The sequence below is a fragment of the Mauremys reevesii genome, linkage group 7 (assembly GCF_016161935.1).
Source record: "Mauremys reevesii isolate NIE-2019 linkage group 7, ASM1616193v1, whole genome shotgun sequence".
Taxonomy (NCBI): Eukaryota; Metazoa; Chordata; order Testudines; family Geoemydidae; genus Mauremys; species Mauremys reevesii.
The window spans coordinates 121,833,893-121,855,265 of NC_052629.1; the positions used below are offsets into that span (position 1 = coordinate 121,833,893).

Genomic DNA, 21,373 nt, shown 5'->3' on the forward strand with positions numbered 1-21,373 from the left:
CGGCTCCTTGCACCTGTAAGGCTGAATTCCCATAGACCAGAGATGCTGCTGTGGGGCTCGTTCAAACCAGGGCTAGGATTTTTCCTCCACTGGCTAGGGCACGGCCCCTTAAGCTTGTTGAGAACAGCTGAGAAAGCCAGACTTGGGCTTGGTCGGCCTCTAAAGAACATTTCAACCCAAAACGTAACCCAGCCCTGCCACCCGACCCAGCTAAGCCCCTTCCTACCATGGCAGTAGAGAAACCAACCTGGATTCTGCTCCACCAGTGATTTACTCGGGGGGGGGGAGGAGGGAGAGTTGCACATAAAAAAGAACTGAGCAAGGTGCCAGCTGCTGTTCCTGCTCAGAGCTGCCTAGCTGCTGTGGTCACGCTTACCCCACCCCCAACCAGGCCACTGTGGCAGCTGCGTTGGGCAAAAGTGACTGTGTGTATCTGATGTGGAAAAATTGGAGAGAGTCCAGCGGCCGGCAACAAAAATGATTAGGGGGCTGGAGCACATGACTTACGAGGAGAGGCTGAGGGAACTGGGATTGTTTAGTCTGCAGAAGAGGAGAAGGAGGGGGGATTTGATAGCTGCTTTCAACTACCTGAAAAGGGGTTCCAAAGAGGATGGATCTAGACTGTTCTCAGTGGTACCTGATGACAGAACAAGGAGCAATGGGCTCAAGTTGCAGTGGGGGAGGTCTAGGTTGGATATTAGGAAACACTATTTCACTAGGAGGGTGGTGAAGCACTGAAATGGGGCTTACCTAAGCAGGTGATGGAATTGCCTTCCTTAGAGGTTTTTAAGGCCCAGCTTGACAAAGCCCTGGCTGGGATGATTTAGTTGGGGATTGGACTAGATGACCTGCTGAGGTCCCTTCTAACCCTGATATTCTATGATTTGCCTCGTTCCCTTTAATTATGCACAGCCTAGTTGGTGGGGTAAGGGCCTGAACTGGGTGACTTGTTGATGATAACCTCCCAGAACTCATTCCAAACAAGCAGGAGCAGAGACACTGGAGGTGCTGATTTGGGGCAGCTCCCTCAGACACACCATGTCAAAATGGCCTGTTTCTACTTATTTGCGGGGGGCAGGAATAGCTCAGTGGTTTGAGCATTGGCCACTTAACCCAGTGTTGTGAGTTCAATCCTTGAGGGGGCCATTCAGGGATCTGGGGCAAAATCAGTGCTTGGTCCTGCTAGTGAAGGCAGGGGGCTGGATTCAATGAGTTTTCAGGGTCCCGTCCAGCTCTATGAGAGAGGTATATCTCCATATATGTTGTTATAACTCCAGGTTTAAAGCCCTCGTGGGCATAAACTACACCTGGACTAGGACTCAAACACACACAGCCTCAGGTGGGAGCCTGTTACAGTCAATCTTAGCGGCTGTGAACACGTGAAAGGGTTTGATATACCAGCAAACACACGCACAGTGGAGAAGCTGCTTATACCAGGCATTCTTTGGGCAGTATAACTTATCCCAGTTCCCCAACCACAGCAAACTAGTCCAGCAAAGGGGCTCTTTTTTTTTTGCCAGTATACCCATGTCTAGCACTCCTACCAGCATAGCTAACTGTCGGGGGGGGGGGGCAGGGGACAGGAGAGCATCACACCCCACCCTGACCAACATCGCTATGCCAGAAAACCTTTTAAGTGCAGACCAGGCCAAAGCTTCTCCCGTCCTTATGGAAAGGCATCCAGCTAAACTAGGCTTGTTTGGCAGAGTTAATGCGCGTGGCAGCATGGCTACTGGAAATGGAATCCACCGTTTGTCTGACAAGTCTCAGCAGCTACTCAGCCAATTTGTTTTACATTTCAGCAACGAGTAGTTTCGTTTCCTTCCTCGCTGTTATAATGCAGCTGCCCTGGCCCAGAGGCGTCTTAAACGTTGCTGTTCTGGCCCTCAGTGAGGCGGAGCGGCAGAGCTTTCCTAGTAAAAGAAAAATGTGTCCCGAAGCATTAAAAAAATGCATGGCTGAAGCAAAGGCTGTTGTCATGTTGCTCATTTTTTAATGCAAAAACGACATCTCTGGGCTCGTGTGAGCCACTTTGGGTTGTTTTAAATAACCCAACATAGGGTTAAAGAATCAGCTACCAAAGCAAAAAATGTTCATGTAATGACCAAGCCAAAAGTGACCCAAGGTAAAACACAGCCTTGGCAGCGACAGTTATTTCCCATTCACTGCAGCTGCTTTTCTGCCTCCTGACACTGACACATCGCAAGGCTGCAAAGCTCTGAGCCTTTCTGCTAGCGCCATGACTCAGCAACTGTTGGTCAAGTGGCTGGACAGAGGCCGAATGCTGGACTGAGCCAGTGTCAAGCTGCCCATCTCGAAAAGTCCCTTTTAACCCATCCCAAAAAGCAGCAGAGAGTCCTGTGGCACCTTATAGCCCAACAGACGTATTGGAGCATGAGCTTTCGGGGGTGAATACCCACTTCGTCAGATGCTTCCCAAAAAATAAACCTTCTCTGGGTTCAGAATGGGAGCCCTGGATGCTGCAGAAACTAGCTGCTGGCTAAGACTGCATCTAAAACGAGTATATTTGTGCTTAGTTTATCAAGGCGAGCTCTAGATATGTTTAATTAATAAATAAACGACTGACTATAGCCCCTCAACCCAGTGTGTTTCAATGTGCAGCCTTCATTCAAGCTTGTTTAGTTTCTTTAGCTAAACATGCAGTGATTTCCACCACCCCCCCCCCACCATCTTGGAGAGGTGGATTTCATCTAAAATTGTAAATCTGCGTTTGTTGAACTATGCAAAGGGAGGGAGGGGGAAGCGCAGAGATTATATGCAATCTGCCAGTAGAGTTCTGTGCCATCATAAAAATGTCTTGCAGGTCAAAACAAAGAAAAACACTGTGCAACAAATTAGTCGCAGGCAGTAGCTAATATGAAGATCAAAAGATTAAAATTAATACATGCAACAACGAACTAGCCGGAATAATGGGAACACTTAAGAAGATTAAGTCACTGACTGGGGCCAGAAGTATGAAAATCAGATTTTGATTATATTGTAAAATTTGAGCGTGAGATGACAAAAAAGCAACTGTAAACACGGCGTGTTTCACTCTGCCCATCACAGACATATTGGCTCATTTCCTATGCGAGGAATACAGTTGTTGAAATAAACAAACATATTATGACTCAACTGTTCAATCTGAAAACAAACCAGGTGGTCAGAGCCTGACAAGATGGAGTTTTTGGAAGCGCAGCCTTGCTGCGGAGCGTGCAGATGACAGCTGCGGTGAGCAAGGCCCTAGCACTCCAAGCAGCTGACAAGAGTTGGCCAGGCCTGGCACTCGGCGCTAGGAAAGCATCATGGTGTTGGGCAGGCAGATGGGTTAATGGCTCAGAAGCTGGGCAAAGATGAGGCTGTAGCTACGGCTCTAGACCGAACAGTGTTACCCATGGTCTGAGCGCGATGCAAGACCCTGGCCTGTGGCTTTCTGGGTGAATACAGGGCAGTGATTTGGTTGAGGCGACTGGTACAAGCTAAGGCCAAGCCACAACCCTGTAAAAGTAATAACAATCAAGTGCAAAATAACGGCGGTTGCCAGCATGGACGATGCACCAAAAGGAAGAAATGGTGGAAATCCAGGCAAGAATGTGCCACTGGTTGACATAAAGGCATTGGCAAAATGGTACTAATAATTATCATTGCACGCCTTCTACGGGCTAATATTTTCTATGGGGTTTTTTTTTACTACCACTGTGCCATCACCAGAGTCCCCCCACTGCGCTGTCCGCAGGGTTGCCCAGATCGGTCTCCTGACTGATTACTGCTCATTTCGAACACAGTAATGCAGAACAATAGTTCAAATTAGTCCTCAGCTTGGAAGGCAGCACCTTGTATTTGTCTCCCTGCAGTTCATGTGGCCACTCTCTCACCATTCACCCGCCTTTGTCAGGGCCTCGAAAATTCTTCACAGGCTTGACTAACCTGTTTTATGTGCGCGAGTAAACAGGAGCTGTTATTTGCCAGTCTCCCTAGCACATCCCTTTTTCCTCAATTTTAAACCTGCCCCATAACAAATTGTCATCTGGCTCCATCCTCTGTGCAATGAAGGTCCCGTCTTCACTGCCTGTGCTAACTATGTTGACGAGCTATGAGCCGCTCTCATTTGGCAAGAGACAAGCCATGTCGGCACCCCCTACACAACAGGCATTTTGCATTTCCACATCTTTTCACCTCCTAGATCAGAGGTGGGCAAACTATGGCCTGAGGGCCACATGTGGCCCGCGGGACCCTCCTGCCCGGCGCCTGCGCTTCTGTCGCAGAGGCTACCCCAGCCCCTCCCCTGCTGTTCGGCGGCGCAATGCTCTGGGCGGCGGGGCTGGGAGCTCCTGGGGCAGCACAGCTGCAGAGCAGCTCTCACCCGGTCTCTGTGCTGCGTGGTGGCAGCGGCAGCTTGGCCTGGCTCAAGCCGAGCGGCACGGCTGTAGCACCGCCAGCCACCGGTGCTCCTGGCAGCGCGGCAAGGGAGCAGGGGGCGTTGGATAGAGGGCAGGGGAGTTCAGGGTGGTGATCGGGGGGCGGGGGTGTGGCTAGGGGTCAGGGCAGTCAGAGGGCAGGGAAGTTGACTGGGGGACAGGGAGCCCGAGGGGCAGTCAGGAAGGAGTGGGGGTTGGATGGGGCAGCAGGAGGCAGTCAGGGGCAGAGGTTCCGGGGGCTGTCAAGGGACAGGGGTGAGGGGGAGGAGGTGGATGGAGCAGGGGTTGCAGGGGGGGCCATTAGGGAATGGGGGGTTGGATGGGGGGGCAGGAGTCCCGGGCGGGGAGGCGGATAGGGGGTGGGGGCTGGGCCACGACCCCCTTCCCTAACCAGCCCGCCATACAATTTCTGAAACCTGATGCGACCCTGAGGCCAAAAAGTTTGCCCGCTCCTGGCCTAGATGCTGGTAAGACTCAGCTGGCAGCCTCACCGAACTGTGCTCTGTTCGTGGAACTGCCGTTCTGATTAGTATTATTTATATATTCATAGTGGCTATATCGGAGTAGCACTTAGCGCCCCCCCAGTCTGATATCGGGCCTGACTTGTGCTAGGTGCTGTACAAATACATGGACCATTTCATGCCCCTCCGCCCCTGAACTTACACTCTCAATAACGTTCTCATTAGTCCCCAGCCAATGGGGAGCTGGGCATGATTAAGTGATCTGCACAAGGTCAGACAGGGAAGCTGTGGCAGAACCCAGCCATCCTAAGACCTAGGCCATGGCTTTAAACAAGGACAGTTTCCTTCACATTCCTAGATACCAAGGTTAGACGGGACCATTATGCTCATCTGGGCTGACCTCCTACCCCAGGCCAGAGCACTTTATAATGTACATTGCACTAGCGCCCAGAAGCCCTGTTACGCTAGGTGCTGTACAAGCACATACTGGCCGCCCCTGTCCAAAAGCATGTTCACTCACCGTATGACCGACACCAAACAGGCGAGCCCACGGAAACGATACTCTAGGCTGTGGTCTCACTGCTCAGGTCAGGCACATATTTGTTATTCACTGAGGAAGTTGCCGCCTGCGGCCCACCACGTGCCACTCCCCTATATGCTCAGCAATGAGGCTTTGATCCACTAAGGCTCCAAGCCTCAAAGGACTTTCGGCACCTAACTACCGTGGAGGAGCTGGGCCTAAGGCCTGGCCTACAGAGTGGGCTGGAGTAAAAAATTAAAACGTGAGGCGCCTTTGGCTGCCGCCACCAGCTGTGGGAGGCCGGTCCGCGCACGCCGAGTGAGGGCATCAGAATCGGACTCCAGCCACAATTCCCAGAGGGAGCCTTCCTTGTTGGCCTCATTGGGCCTGCTCAGATAAGCAGGGCTTAATCATGTGACCATGCCTTGCCGAATCGAGGCCTCACCGGGTCCAGGCAGGAGTCCTGCGCACACACCCACCTCATGTCATCCCCAGCTTGCCCTGCAGCCCCACGTGCCTGGGTGAGCATTTGTCCTGGGCCCTGGCACCGTGTCTCGGCGAGGCCTGGTGGCGAGGCCGCCTCTCTGCCCCTTACAGCTGGGGGCTGTTTGGAGATTTTCACCCTCTTCTCACGTTTGTCTTCATTTCATTTTTCTGGTTTCAGCCTGGTTTGGCTTGTCTCCTGCTCCCGCACTGGCGTCCTTCTTCGCCTGCCCATCCACCCACATGCTGCCTGACCTGCTTGCCACTGGCCTTACGGCTCATTGCCTCATGGCTTAGCCCGGCTACCCAGCCGCTAGGGTTGCCATTTTTGGTGGGCCGTATTCCTGGAGATTTAATCACATGACATAATCGCTAATTAAAGATTAATCTCTAAAGCCTAGCGACGCCAAGCCAATCCTGGAGGTTGGCAACCCTGGTTATGGTGCCACTCAGATTTAGCCTGGCACCCCTCTGTTATGATGGGGGCCAGTGCGGGGGGGGGGAGAGGGGGGGTGCATGCCACCTGAGTGGCACCGTCTCTCCCACACACCCTCACACACTCACTCTCTCTCGCTCTTTCTCTCAAATTTAGCCCAGCCCTGCTCCGTCATGGGCCCTTCCCGCAGTGGTCATGTTATGGATGGGTGTGGCGCCCTGATGTTCAGATTTTTTAACCCCAGGGCCCCAAAAAATCTCTACATGTGCCTGCCTGAAGGAACTCAAATAACGCAGCAGCGACACCTGCTCTTCTCTGGCAGCCTTGAGCCAGGCTGCTGCACAGCTTCCTGAGCAGAGCCGTGGGCACTGCACAGACACCAGCTCACTGCCATAAAGGTGCTGCTTTGCCTGCGTTTTTCAAACGTAGTTTTCAGTAGCGTGAGCATTAAAATAGTGTGTGTCGGGCCCTCCCCAAAAACTTCATCGGTGGGTCTAAACTAACACATGGTGGATTCTTTTCATTGATCTTTTAAACCTGGGGGGGGGTCACTTTGGTCACATTTTTTAGCTTTACGCTACAACAGTAAGGGAGTGAAATGTGGGGGGGGGGTTGTGTGCTGGCGGGGGCTGTGTTTTTAATTGAAGTTGAGATTTTTCTCATAGTCACATGACTCCAGAGGCTGGGACTTTAAGAAAACCATCTAATCGCGCAGGATGCACGATACTATCGTATGCGACAATGCCCCAGGGTTTTGCTCTGACAAGAGGCTCGGTAGGTGCCATGGTGGGGTTTCCAGTCGCTCAGTGACACCGTGTTCAACACACTTAGGTTACACAATGTGCCAGCTCAACCCGGGCTCTGAGATCCATCCTGGGGGAGGGGGTCTTGCTCGCTCAGGCACCGTCACAGTAATAAAGCCTGTGCGTCCCAATGGGTGCTGCACAGGTCTGAGACAGGACTGAATGTGTAACCTTTAATTATTAGCTGGGATTAGCTTGTACTGTGTATGTAGGCCCCAATGTGGGCGGGGGGGGGGCGGAGTAAGACCTTAACTGCGGGAGGAGTCATGCAAAACTTTGCAGCTGCGGGGAAAGGGCCCTGAAATTAGTTGGGGAATCGGTCCAAAAAAGTGTTTAAGGGCAACAACACGTGGTCACGTCAGTCACCATGTCTCAGCGACATGAACATTCACACCACAAGTTTTCAAAACGAAACACAAGTTTTATTTCATTTAGAAAATTTTCATTTAAAAACGTTGGCATGGGGGGGTGCCCCTTTTCTTTTATTGCTTCCGCCCGTCCCCGTGAAAAGGGGGAGCGCATGCAAAAGTGAAAGAAAGTGGGGTTTTTCCTCTTGTGCACTTTCTTTGTTTTGGGTTTTTAAAACTTTTTTCAATGGGAAAAAATTAACCAAGTGACAGAAAGGGGTTTTTTTTTTCATGCCTCTGTTTATCTTTCCCCCTGGCATCTTATCCCCCCCCCCCCAGCCCTGTAGAAAATTGGGCGGGGGGGGGGGCAGAAGAGTTAAACACACTGAAAACAGTGAGCCCATTCCCAGTATTTCAAAATGAAACATTCCAAACACTTTTAAAGGGGGGGGTGTCAATATTTCTTTTTGCAAGTGTTTGAAATGAAAACAATTATTGAACCCTTATTTGGGGGGGAAGGTTCATTTTTGCTAAAACACCATTTTTCAACAACAAAACTAACATTTTTCTTTTTAAAAAAAGAAGGTCACAGTGGCCAGCGCTGCTTGTTGGCATGAAGGGCTGAGACATGGCCACCTACTTGCCCCCAGTTGGCCTGCCAAGCCCAGAGGCTGGAGCTGGTCGTTACACGAGTCATGCAGGAGAGTGAGGGGCACCTTACTCCGTGGCTGACATCTCCACTTTGAGCTCACCCTCTCCCCAACCCTGTGTCATGGGCCCGTGGACAGACAGGGCAGCGTCGAGGCCTCACCTACCACTTCCGTTGCTTATAGACAAACCAGCAGAGACCCCAGCTCACTCCCCCCCCAGCTATATTGGCCCTGCAGGACTCCTCAGAGCTGTCAGCTTTACTGTCCTGTATGACACTGAATACACCCAGGTCGCTCCAAAGTAAGACGATGCCATTTTTATAGTGAACCAGACCAACTTCAGATGTCCCCTTTGCAGCACCACTCGTAGTAACCAGGGAGGCTGCTGTAGTCTAGACAGCTTGCAGAGGATTTTAGTGCCATGTCATCCACCCAGAAACTGGGCTACTATGCAGGTTAAAATCCCTGGGCACTGTCTACATTATAATGGAGCTATACCCATACACCTAGCTCCTAAAACTGGAAGGGACCCCGAAGGGTCATTGAGTCCAGCTCCCTGCCTTCACTAGAAAGGACCAAGTACTGATTTTGCCCCAAACTCCTTAGTGGCCCCCTCAAGGATTGAACTCCCAACCCTGGGTTTAGTAGACCAATGCTCAAACCACTGAGCGATCCCTCTTGCTCCCAGTCTTGCAGCCACCACCAGGGAAGAATTATGGCTGGCACAGGCACAGCTATATCAGGATGGAGCGCCTGGTTTACCCTGTGATTCCACAGCCATGCTCCTTGATGTGAACGCCAGCCCTTGGTGTGGAAGGCTGCCCCAGAATGCGCCATTTCGTTAAAAACCTCACCCTTATAAAACCTGCCAAACATGAGCTGCATAGAAGCCAGTGCAGAGATGTCTTTGTGGGTCTACAGACAGCCCGAAACAATTGTTCTGAGAGATGCAACTGCTCTGGTCATTTCAGTGGGAGTGTGAACTCTGAAACCTAAGTATTAACATTCATAACTTCCCCCCCCCTTAATACCCAGATAATGTGCTTATTCCACAAATCCTAGTGGCTTCTCGCACCTTCCGAGGTGCCCCCCCACCCAGCCATGGCGGTTCCTGTAATTGAGTTGTGCATTTTCCAACACAAAATGCTGTAGCGGGTTCAAAATTAGAAGTTTGGGAGTAGGCTCAAATGTGTGAATATGAAATTAACGAACAGAAGGGCGATGTTACGGATTAGATTGCTCCTTTTCAATCAGCAAAATTTGGAGGCCAAGACGCTGCTTTTGAAGTCTGGGCTCGTGCATTTCAGGGGCCCAGATCTGAATAAGTTTGGCCTCCATTCTGAAATGTATTTGACGCTGCCACCCAATCTCCAGCAGGCGCTGGACATCCCAGGAGGGCTGCAAAGACCTACCGGCCGCATTTGGGTCCAGTTTGTTCACAGCAGGTAGTCGTTCCGGCAGCAGCTGGAGCTCTCCCGAGTCCCCCACTCGCCCGACCTGCAAGCCAGCGCCTGTGCCCCAAGTGACTATCCCACCCCCCCACCCACTGGCGCGAGGGCGCTGCCTTGCTGTTCACACGTGCTGCAGCGAGCAGCTGATTTGCAGAGCCGGGTGCAGGACAGCGCGCGAATCGAACCTGGCACCATTGCAGGGACTTGACGCCAGCCCGCGCGCCCCGGGGAAACCCAGCCCCTGGCCCCGGGATTCGAGCCGTGCAAAGCCCAGGCGTTGAACTGGGCCCCGTTGCAACCCTGGCGAGCGAGGAGGGGAGGCTACCAAACGGGCGGCGAAATGTGGGTGCATGCAAGCGGATTGCACGCAACGGGTTAGCGGGAATCCGCAGCGCAAAGACCCCACCCACAACGCGTTTGCAGGGTTTTCACCCAGAAAGCTCATGCTGCAAAACATCTGTTAGTCTATAAGGTGCCACAGGATTCTTTGCTGCTTCTACAGAACCAGACTAACACGGCTACCCCTCTGATACTTGGCAGGGTTTGAAGGAGAACAAAGATCTTTTCCAAAACATTGGCCCTCGAGGGACTTGTGTGAAGAAAACTTTTAAAACCACCATAAAGCGCGGGTGATTATCTCCCGGAGTCAAATACACAGGCGGTTGGTATTTTGTTGCGTTTATTATTTAAAACAGGTGAAAACGAATATGACCATGCGTGGCTCCCTGCCCCATGCGCTCGGCCCTTCAGTCAGTCACAATTTGGCTTGCCATATTTTCCATTGAGGCTTTGCCGGTGTCCCCAAAACAAAACAACCAACCAAACCAAACGTATCCCAGCTGAGCAGCCTACACGATTTTGTGTCCAGTATTTCGTTGCCGGTAAAACAGCAGGGAGTGCTGTGGGTTAATCTATGGGCCCACGAAGCGTGGGAGCCCCTTAGGACTCGAAATAAACCCACAGCCTTTGGGTTTGGTTAGCAGGGATGGGAGCGTGTCATGTTCTGTAACATCAACCAACACCTGCAGAAATCCGCCTTCGCCTCGCCTGGCTTGGTGCCGCCTTAGAAGCCCGTCCGGCAGCGCTCGCTTTGTGCCATAAAACAAACGCAACGAGCAAAGCCCCCTCTGCGTGCGATAGCGGAGCACCGTGCTAATAACTTTCCGCAGCTTCCACCGCGAAGTTTAAGAAGCTGCCAAGTTAAATAAGTAGGAGGCTCCTAAATTATCTCCCAGGGGACCATAAAAAGAACCCGTCCGGGGTGCACACGGCTGCTAATCCGGGAGGGGCCGAAATCACAAAGCACTTGGCCGCATGGAAAGCTGGGGACGGGGTCTGGCTGCTCACGCCGGCAGACGGCCGGAGTCGCTTCTTATGACTCAGATTTCCCTGTCCTTAGCATGGAAACCGCCTCGCTTATGCCGCAGCCTCCCTTAGCGTCAGTCCCACCCTGGGGTGCCACATGCGGGCAAGTCTGTGGGGCGAAGCGGGAGATTTCGTTTGGGGGCCTAGAAGGGGCATCGGAGAGCAAAGCAGAAGCTGCTTTCCAAGCACCGGCTGAGCGGGGCTGGCTCGATCCGGGAGCGGAGCCGCGAGCTGGTACTGACCCCGCCACACCGGATTAAGGACAATGCAGCGGTGGGCTGACCTGCAATTAAACCCTTTCATTCCTCGGGTCCCTGCTTCGCTGTCTCCCCTCAGTCTCGCCCAGCAGCCCAGGGCGGTGTTGAAATCGAGCCTAGGAGGGTTTTGCTTTTCCAGCTCGTGCCTTTGCTTTTTCACCCCATGGGCTTAGGGAGCTAGTGGAGAAACGAGGTTGGGCAGCAGCAGAGAGGCCCGGGCTTCCTGTCGCTGTCTGCCCCCCAGCTGCCCAGGCAATGGCTAGAGAGGAAAGTCTTTGCAGCATTAACCTGCATGGGACAGTTCGCCCCAGCGAGCGGTTTGCAGTCAAATGCTTCACGAAGGGGCTTTGTTGTGGCGAAAGAACCGGCTTCTCGGGGCCCAGAGGAGCCCGTCCCTGGCCTAGCAATATATCGCAGGCGGGTAACTTCCTCCCCTTTCATTGCACCACCTCGGAATCAATGCCCTTTTTTAGAATAAAAAAGCTCGTCTCCCTTTCATCCCCCCTCCTCCTCGGTGGCTGCAAAACTGGAACGATTGACACCCGAGAGGGTAACGTGAGAGGCGCTAAAAATAACAGTCCCCCGTTGAAAATACCGATTTTCATTTTCCAATCCCTGTGGCGGGTACGCGCGCGCCTTTTTTAAATGTGCGGCGCAGCTAGACACCAGGTCCCATGTGCAAATCGAAATGGCTGGAGCAGACAGACTGCGTAGGGTGACCAGGGCCATGTCCCTGTTTTATAGGAACAGTCCCGATATTTGGGGCTTTTTCTTATATGGGTGCCAGTTACCCTCCATCCCAGGTCCTGATTTTTCACACCTGCTGCCTGGTCACCCTGGACTGCTGGGCCAAAGAAAACCCCGTTTTCATTTGGGGGGGGAAAGCGTGCAGCCCCCCCCCCGCCTACTGTCTGCAAACCCCGTAAGTTGTTTCTGTTGTTGAAAGGTCAGGAGGGAATTACCATGCGAAGTGAGAAGAACCTGGGAGAAAATAAAGCCGTTTACACGGAGATGCCCCACGCGGTTCTTGCCGTGAAACGGACCCGATCCAGTTCCCTGCGTTTAGGGGACTCAGGGTTGCTCAGTCTAAAGACTCTTTTTACAGTTAACTCTCACGGGCTGTTTGAACGCAACCTGGAGTGGAGCAGCCCCCAAAGGCTCGCGCCTGCCTGCCGGTTCGGACAGGAACAAATCAATAAACCACGATTAATCCCATTCCGCTTCGGGTTTAGCGAGAAAAAACCCGTTTCAGGGCGGGCGGGCGATTGGCGCAGCTTTATCAAAGTCCGTCATAGTTAATATCCGTCCCCGCCTGGCAGAAGGGAATGAGTGAAGACAGCCTCCAGCTGGGCGTAAACTTGCCATTTCAATTAAAAGCCTGAGCTGCCGGGCCTGGGTTTTAGCGCGGAGCCGAGCGCAGGCATGTGTCACTGGGGCACGTCCCGGGGAGTGCGGGGCTTAGGCTGGGAATGAGGGGAAGGGGTTGACTGGGGCTCCTGCTGGCTCAGCTTCCTTTCCTTGGGGGGGGGGAGCCAGATCTAGGATACAACTGCCCGGGGGGGGGGGCGGCGGAGTTATGATCTGCTGCTTAGTAAAAACCGTTTTCCACCGGGGCAGGCGCCACTCCCCGGGCGCGGGTGAGGCAGGAAAAACCACGTGTCGCCAGAGCTTTGCCCCTTTGGCCACGGAAATGTGAACGGATCAAACCCCTCCAGCACCGGCTTGTCTAGTGACTCCGCTGACTGCCGGCTTCTGCGCTCCCCCTGCCCCGGCCGGGCGCTGCCTCTCCGGCTGGAGCGTCTGGGGCAGGGGGTCTCTGGGCGGGCAGGGGGCTGCCAGAGGCTTCATGTCTGTCCCGGGTCCCGCCCGCGCAGGGATTTTGCAAGATGGGGGCTGGGGGGCCGCTCCTTTGAGGAGGACTCTGGCCTCTCAGGGGCGAATCCACCTGCTGGGGAACGTGCCCGGCTCTTATTTCCGTGGGCCAGGAGCCTCCTGACCCAGCGTCTCCCCCCGGGAGCTCTTTGCCCCCGCGTGCTCGGGGTGGGGAGAGCCGGGCCCTTTGCAAAGCCCGCTCCAAAGTGCCCCTCCCTGCCAGGCAGGAGGGGGCCGCCAGCCCCGCAGCCCAGCCCACGCCTGCCCGGGAGCTGGGCCACAAGCGCCCCCCAGCTCCCGTTGCCCTCCGGCCAGCTCTGCCGAGTCACCCCTGGAAGCTGCCTCTCTCCCCCGGCAAGACGAGCTACCTGCCGGGGCTGCCACCCGCCCACGCTGGAGCCAGCAGCCTGCAGGGATCCTGGCAGCCCTTGTTCCTCCGCTTCTTGACCTGGCATTTGGCTGGCCCCCGGCTCAAGCCCTTCCTGGGGGGCTGCCCCAGATTCCCCGAGCCCCTGGGGATGCGCAGTCAGTCCCGGGGAGAGCGAACCCGCCTCCCCGGAGCAGAAGCTGCCTGGAGAATTCCCAGGGAATCGGTTCTGTACTGGGGGGGGGGGTCTCTCCAGCCACAGAAAAGGTTATTCCTTGTGCCGCTCAAATCCCAGCAGAGGGTCACCCTTCCCTCCCCTAAATCCTAGGGCTCGGCTCCCAGCCAAGCAAACCCCCCGCACCGCGCCCAGGATCACACAGGGCTTTGCTGCAATCCCGGGCTCTGAATGCCGTGAACTCCCCTTCGAGCCTGCCCGCTGGCCTGGGCTCGCATTTGGTGGGCCGGGGGGGTTAGCTGTTTGGGGAGCGGGGGGAACAGGTCGGATCCGCGCCTTTCTAGCCAGCTCCAAGGCCAGCTGGCCTGGTAGCAAAAAGCCCGGGGAGTGCGCTGCTTCCACATGAGATGCATGCGGGGGGGACCGAAGAAACCCTTTCCATGAAGGAGGGCGGCGGGTACAACTGACAAAATGCAGACAGTTAAGGAGGGAGGAAAGACACTAATCAGAGGAAGGAGCGGAAGAGAGCACAAGACGGGGCAGTTTGGTGCCAGGGAAATGGTGACCTTCGGTTCCTTGCACCGGTTCCCCAGCCCCCTTTTCTCTTGCCTGAAATCATCTCGTTTACAGAAAATATTTGTTTGCACTATTAGTTGGTACTGGAGTTAATTACTCGATGTGTTAGGTGGAGTAAGCTGGAGAGAAGTAGGCTCAGTGTTTATTGTGTGGGTGAGCTGTTGAGCGGTGCTTGAATCAACTGCAATTAGGGTTAGATAGAGATTAATTAACATGTGAGTGGCAAGGTGTAAAGCAGTTCCCAACCCTCCCCTCGCTGGAATCTGCAGGGGGGGGGGGGAGAAGAAGTTTGTGGCGGCTAATTAAATACTTGGCTAAAGCCCGCGCGCTTTGGGGAGAGCGGCACATTAGCCAGGGCCTGTTGGGACCCAAATGTTTTCTTTCTGGCCGCTCTGTAGTAGGTAGCGGGCCCATTGTGATGCAGGGAAAGATGGCTAATGAAGCGGGGAGGGGGTAGCCAGGTTAGGGGGGAGCAGAGGGGCTGATGGGAGGGGGCAGGTTGGGCGGAGGAGAGGGGCTGTGGGAGGGGGGAGGAGAGGGAGGCAGGTTAGGGGCTGATGAGAGGGGGGGAGGAGAGGGGCTGAGGGAAGGTGAGGTGAGAAAGGGCCTGTGCCCCCCTGGGGTGGGTCTCCAGGGAGGATGCCGGTCCTACAGGAGCAAAGGTGGAGGCAGCTTGATTTCGGCTGCTATTGACCCCAGGCTGGAGTGAAAGAGATGCCGGGACTCGAACAATATTTTACATTCCCCGCCGATGCCCCAAGCGCAGAGGTGCCTGGGCTAGGAACTGCCAGGCCTAGCGGTGCCAGGGATCAGCCTTTCCCCCGGCTCAGCCGCCCGGCTGGTCTCAGAAATAACTGCGGGCGGCGGGTGGATTTTTGAATGTTTAAACCTACTGTCCCAGCTCCCAGCTCAGGCCAGGCCCATGCGCTCTTCCCCCGGCTCTGTGCGCTCCCTTTCCCCGGCCAAACATTTACCAACCCCACTCGGGCTGCAGCGTCCAGGGCCGCTTCCCCCGGGACGCCCCTCTCGCAGCGGAGCTGGGCCGCTCCCTGCGTTCAGAGCCAGCCCGATCATCTCACCCCCTCGGCCGCTTGGCAGCCTCGAGAGCGCCCCGGGAGCGGACTTTGTCCCCGGCTTGTTGTGGTTCGCAGGTGAAACGGGCTGTCTGCAAACAGCTGCATTCAAACGGCCCCGCTGGAGAAGGGGCCTTTGTCGGCAGGACACAAAACGCTGAATTCCTCCAAACTTTCTGAGGCGGGCTGGGGGGAAGGGGTGATAGAGGGGCCGCGCAGGGCTTGCTTTACCTCGGGCCAGGCTAAATCTCTCCCCCTTCCCAAGCTCCCCCGATAATCCTTCCCTTTATTTTAGAAACACACAAAACCAGGTTCCACGCCGCGCTATAGTGGCGCCCAGTGAAAGAGAACTGAGCGGCTCTGAATCGGCGGAGGAAAATTGCTTCTGCTGAATAGCCCCGGAGAGGGGGCGAGCGCTTAATCAGGGCAGGGGAGGTTCTGCCCTGGCAGCCAGGCCCCCGAAAACAGGTGGCCATCGGGCCCTCAATTAGCCAAACAGCGAAGCCCCTAGAGCCGAGGTTTGTAAAGCCCCCTCGGGATCAAATCGTTGCCGTTCAAAGCAAAGCAAACCCAACGCAGAGAAGCCCCCCTGTTGCAACACGGTAGCGTGGCTTCTAAACGAAACCCAGCCGATGGAAAGGGGGCGAGTCACCAGCCCCAAAGCAGAGGGTCCTTCACCCCAGCGGGGCGCCGCTGAGAGATTTGCAAAACCCCTTCGCAGGGCGGGCGCTGCCCCGTTTCCGAAGCAAAAGCCCCAGCCCTGTCTCATGGTCCTGCCACGCCGTGCCCGGGTATTTAAGGTTAATCGCCGCGGTGCACGGGGAGGAGAATTAAACTTAGTTTAATTACCATTAATAACACCGCCCTAATTAACGGGCTGGCTATTAATGTCGACATGCCGGGGAGGCTCGCAGAGAAGTGACAATTTATTGCAATGGAGCCGGGCGCGGATGGGTTGCCAGAATAACTCGAGCATGCTGGTGTGGGGGGGTTGTTGTGTGTGTGTGTTTTAAACAACCCTCCTCCTTTTAAAAAAAACAACAAGTCCTGCCGCTCCCTCCCAGTGGCTTTTCTAACCCGAGCAGTAACTACAGCGCTTCTTCCTACCCGACTTGTGAATCGCACTTGCCTTCTAATTTGCCACCGCAAAACGATTCCTCTGTTTTGCAAGTTGCTTTTGCCTTTTTTTTTTCTTCCTTTTCCTTCCCCTTAAAGGCTGGCGGATAAATTGTGCGCCTTACAGGGGAAGGAGGGGGCCCGCTGCACCTCGGTCCGGCGCTGGGGCTCAGGGAGGCTGCACCGTGGCCTCCCCATGTCATTCTGCTTGGAGTGACTTCGTGTGATGTCAGCGTTGGGTGCCAGAGCCAGCGAGCTGACGCTCGGGAAGATGTTGGCCATCAAAATGTGACAGTGTGGCCACTCCGCGCTGCTGGGACGCGTCTCGTCGGTGCTGGGCAAAGGTAATTCCTCCCCGTGCAGGCTGGACTCTCCTCCCCCCGCAAGGGCAGAGCCCGGCGAGCTCAGGCGGAGGAGAGCGGTGGGCTGGTGGGGCTCTGGCTTGGAGGTTACTTTGGTGCGTCCTGGTTAATGAGCGTTAAGCGGGTGTCCCCCCTCCCGGGGCCATTGTTCTCGGGCAGGGTCAGCTGGAAGGGGGGTGGGAGGGGAACAAGGTGCTTATTAAGTTGATTTGTCTCCTGGCTTTTCTGGAATGCAGAGCTGAGACCGGGAGCGCCCAGACGGCTCGCTGCTCGCCTCCTGCCCGCCATGGCGAGCTCGGCGGCCGTGGAGACGGTCATGCCCTCCGCCTGCCCGCGCCACGAAGGCAGGAGCGGAGCCTCCAACCCCTCCAAGACGCTGGCCTTCTCCATCGAGCGGATCATGGCCAAGAGCGCCGAGCCCAAGCCGGCCTTCGAGCCCAGGCCAGGCGGGTTGGAGCCCGAGCCGGGCAAGAAGAGCCTGGGCCTGGGCTCGCCGCTGCCGTACGTGCTGCCCATCCCGCCGCTGGCCTACGAGGCGCACCCCAAGGCGCTGCTCGGCTACTCGGAGCTCTGGAAGGGCAGCGCGCTGCGGGGCCCGGCCGGGCTGTGCAAAGCCACCTGCGGCATGTGCTGCAAGGCGGAGCTGGGCCTCGGGCACTCGCTGCTGCCGGCCGGCCGCGTGATCAAGCCCCAGGCCATCAGCCAGGCGGCGGGGATGCCGGCCCAGGGCTCCGTGTACTACTTCAACTACCTGGAGTCCGCGTACCCCTCCGAGCTGCTCCCGGGCCAGCTCTTCCCCTCCAGCCTGCTGGGCGCGCCGCCCCCGGCCGGCCTGGCCGCGCACCACAAACTCCTGCTGCTGGAGAGCGCCAAGCTGGCCGGGCGGGCGCCGGACAAGTTCCCCAGCGCCCAGTACCCGCACAAGGAGCGGCTCCCCGGCCAGCTGGACCAGGTGATGAAGGAGAACACGGCTCTGGCCGGGGAGAGGAACGGGGTGAAAAGCCACAGCAAAGTCAGCAGCTCCGCCGACGGGAAGCCCAAGAGCTTCACCTGCGAAGTGTGTGGCAAGGTGAGTGACCGCGCCGCCAGCTCGGGGCCTCCCTCCTGCTTGTGGGTTTTCTCGGGCAAAGCCGGGGCCTGGAGCTGCACCTTCCGGGAACAGCCCGTGGGGGGCCGGGAGAGGAGACAGGGCCCCGGCGCCCCTCGCCTGAAACGCTTCCCTCGTGTTTCCTCCCAGGTCTTCAATGCCCATTACAACTTAACTCGCCACATGCCGGTCCACACGGGGGCCAGGCCGTTCGTCTGCAAAGTTTGTGGCAAGGGCTTCCGGCAGGCCAGCACCCTGTGCAGACACAAAATTATCCACACGCAGGTACGTGCCGCGCTCGCCTCCCTTCACAACCCAATCAAGGTGTTGCTGTTGGGTTTCTAGTTGGATGATTTAATTTTGTTTGATTGATTTGCCGGGCTGGGGCTTTGAACAGGCAAGATTTCGCCAAGTTTCTGCACGTATTTCTTGTCCTTGTCTTTCCCCAGGAAAAACCTCACAAATGTAACCAATGCGGCAAAGCTTTCAACAGAAGCTCCACGCTCAACACGCACATTAGAATCCACGCGGGCTACAAACCCTTCGTGTGTGAATTTTGCGGGAAGGGATTTCACCAAAAAGGTATTTTTTAAAAATCAATCGCCTCGGTTGTTTTTGTGGTTTTGTTTTGAATGTATCTGCCCTTGGTTCCAGCCAGGCAAAGCAGCGGGGGAGAGGCCGGGTTTCCTAACCCGTGTGCCGCTTCAAATCCTTCATCTAAGCAGGAAGAAATTCTTTGGGGATACGAAGTTCCCCCACTGGCCCCAGCAGAATAACGCCCAGCTGCCCACAACGTTTGGGGCGGCTCGGTCCTGTATATCGAGCCATGGAGGCGCTACCTGGGGGAGACAAATGGGTTATAAAAAGGGGGACCCTAGCGGTGTCCCGCGTGGCCAATCTAGGCTTAAAGCGGACCCCGAGGTTGGCCTGCAAGGCAGCCACCAAGACGGGCCGTTTACACGCGCATTTAATCCGGTAGCTCCGCGTTTGGGTCTCCGGCTCGCTGCAGACAAGTTTCGGAAGAGCCTTTCTCTTCCAGTGATTCAGCCCGGGGAATTCCTGACGGGCTTAACTAAATGCTTTTTAAATGAGGTGCCATTTTGGGGGGCCTTATCCAGGTTCCTCCGTTTGCCCCGGGTCAGAAGACTGACCCGGCCTCTCATTTTGTAATGTCAGTTGTACGCCGCTCCGCTTTGATGCAAAGTACGTTTGACAACTTCTCGGCTCCCCGTCCTAATGAAGTCTTGCAGCGCGCTCCTTTTCTGCAGCGGGGCAGCCCCACGAGTAACCGCCTTTCCCCCTTTCCTTTCCCCCCTTCTCTCTCTCGTAGGAAACTACAAGAACCATAAATTGACCCACAGCGGCGAGAAGCAGTACAAATGCACCATCTGCAACAAAGCCTTTCACCAGATCTATAACTTGACTTTCCACATGCACACTCACAACGACAAGAAACCCTTCACGTGCGGCACCTGCGGCAAAGGCTTTTGCAGAAACTTTGATTTAAAGAAGCACGTCCGAAAGCTACACGACACCGCGACCCCTACAAAAGAGCTGCCCAGGAGTTTGCAAAGCTAAAAGCTCCGGTCACTCAGCCGCAGAGATTTCCACCTGCGTCCCAGAGGCCAGGACTCTCTCTCCCAACCAGCCGATTTTTTAAAAACCAGCTTAGCAGGTGACTAGCAGCCAGAATTCCGAGTCGCATTTGTATATAAGAGGAAACTTATTTAAAACTCCTTTGCCACGCAATTCCTGGGATTTGATCGTCTTGGGTTGAAGGGGGAATAGGGGTTTGTTTTAACTTAATTTCTCCCCAGGGCCTGTCTGTAAAATATGTGCCACTAGAGCCGTCTTTATATATGTCTGTAAAATTAATGTACAATCGAATAAGGAATATACATATATATATATGGGATAATAAAAAGTCAGTTCGGAGCCTTTTTCCGTCTTTTAAAAAAGCTGCTACTAACCCTTGAATCGTTTAAAAAAAAATCTTATTCGAGCCAGGGACCCCACCGCAACGGGCGGCCTCGGATTTCGTTCTGCGCTGGGAATCACCTCCCCCAGCCCGTTTTAGAATCATAGACTATCAGGGTTGGAAGGGACCTCAGGTTTCGATTCTGGCACTTTAGACGGGGGAAGATGACCACGGTTTGCTAGCAGCAGAAGCCTGAGTGAGAAATAAAACGCGAGATGCGAAGGAGCCTTTAAGAAAGAATAAACCAGCCGAGAACAGGTCCGACCCTGCTGCCAGTGTCTCTAGCTGGAGGAAATCACCTGTTTGCTTAATTACTTCTGCCCTGGGCTAGTCTTTCTCCGCCGCGCGGGGGGCCGCGCGCCCTGCAGGGACAGGGTTTTGCTGAAAAGCTGCGCTCTGCCATCCGCCTTTCCCGGGGGAAGCGGCGGGGCGAGCCGCTCGCTGGAGCCGCTAGAAGCGCGACCGGTCGCTCCGACCCATGGAGCAATTTCCCACCCACTGGTGCGCAGTTCTCTAAGCCCAAGGAAAGCGCGTGGGGAAGCTGCGTTGCCCCCTTCTCTACAGGGGGCCGGTTTGTTCTTCGTGGGGCTTTTCAGGCCGCTGGGGCAGGCCGGGGCAGGGAGTGACAAATAAAGGCAGGCGCGTAGCGAAACACGAGCAAAGCGGGCAGGTTGCCGGGCTGTTCCTCTGCCGAGGCGCCTGCTCGACTCTCCCCTTCCCCTGCAGGTTAGCGAGGCATCGGCTCCCCGCCGGAGCGCGGAAAGGCGGATTTTCGGTGATACTGGCAGCAGGATTCCGGCCGGCGACGGCAGATAATTGTGGCTTCCCAGAATGGCACCTTTTGGGCCCTTCATTAGGCGCATTTAGCCCGTTTCCTGCCTGGCTCTCTCTGCCCTGAATGCTGATGAAATGAGCTCGCGCTTTGCTTTCCGCGTAATGACCCAAATTAAGAGCGAAAACACAGACCCTTCAAACCGCATTACATTAACCTAATCACTCCCAGCAGGGCCCAGCCACCCCTGTTTGATCAGAATATGGAGAATCAAGCCCTGGGATTAGACTAACTGGTCCCTTCCCTCCTGCCAGGCGCTTAATATGCAAGTGTCGATTCTGCCCACGGCGGGAGGAACAATATTAGTCTAGCGGGGAAGGGGAATTCAGCCGGCCGGGCCCGCGCGTGCTGCTCACCCCAAGCTCGCCAATGAACACGCGAACCAGCCGGGCACCGCGTTAGCGGAACTTCGCTTTCCCCGCTTAATTGAGTGGCTAAATGCGGGCAGGCGAGGGCCCCCTGCGTCCCGCCCCGAGCCCGACTGAGCTTCGCCGCTTGCTCCACAGGGGCCCGGGATCAGCTTCCCAAGGGGGCTCGTCCTTGTTATTTTTACTGGGGGAAAGCGACACAGGTCACCGGTTTTAAGGCCGGAAGCCTCCTCCCCCGGGGGCTATGCAGGGGCCGGGCTGGGGGGTGCAGCCGCTCGGCCTAAGAACTTGCTGCAAGATTCAGATACAAAATCCTGCTCAGAAAAAAACGTCTCCAAATCCTAACCCCGCGGCTGCAGGGATTCCGGCTCCCAGG

The 21,373-nt window shown here is 55.4% G+C and overlaps 1 protein-coding gene and 1 long non-coding RNA gene across 4 annotated transcripts in view; one reads left to right on the plus strand and one right to left on the minus strand.

Annotated features, from left to right (window-relative positions):
• Positions 1 to 21,373, minus strand: part of LOC120369289 — a 54,398-nt gene that overhangs the window by 19,629 nt on the left and 13,396 nt on the right. The gene's annotated exons all lie outside the window — the stretch shown is intronic.
• FEZF2 (FEZ family zinc finger 2) lies at positions 15,511 to 19,754 on the plus strand. 2 transcript variants are annotated; one of them, XM_039482431.1, is made up of 6 exons: positions 15,511 to 15,772; positions 16,470 to 16,714; positions 16,969 to 17,801; positions 17,970 to 18,104; positions 18,269 to 18,401; positions 19,150 to 19,754. In XM_039482431.1, the coding sequence occupies exons 3-6, from the start codon at positions 17,019 to 17,021 to the stop codon at positions 19,395 to 19,397; spliced, it is 1,299 nt and encodes a 432-aa protein (XP_039338365.1). In that variant the 5' UTR covers positions 15,511 to 15,772; positions 16,470 to 16,714; positions 16,969 to 17,018; the 3' UTR covers positions 19,398 to 19,754. The 2 variants fall into 2 exon arrangements, with proteins under 2 accessions (XP_039338365.1, XP_039338364.1); XM_039482430.1 differs by lacking the exon at positions 15,511 to 15,772 and having other exon boundaries at positions 16,156 to 16,714.

What these genes read in the sequence shown, in the direction of transcription:
- FEZF2 (XM_039482431.1), top strand. Translation starts at nt 17,019, where the DNA reads ATGGCGAGCTCGGCGGCCGTGGAGACGGTCATGCCCTCCGCCTGCCCG. An exon ending in CCTGCGAAGTGTGTGGCAAG is followed by an intron (nt 17,802 to 17,969) that starts GTGAGTGACCGC and finishes GTTTCCTCCCAG; the next exon opens with GTCTTCAATGCCCATTACAA. An exon ending in ACAAAATTATCCACACGCAG is followed by an intron (nt 18,105 to 18,268) that starts GTACGTGCCGCG and finishes GTCTTTCCCCAG; the next exon opens with GAAAAACCTCACAAATGTAA.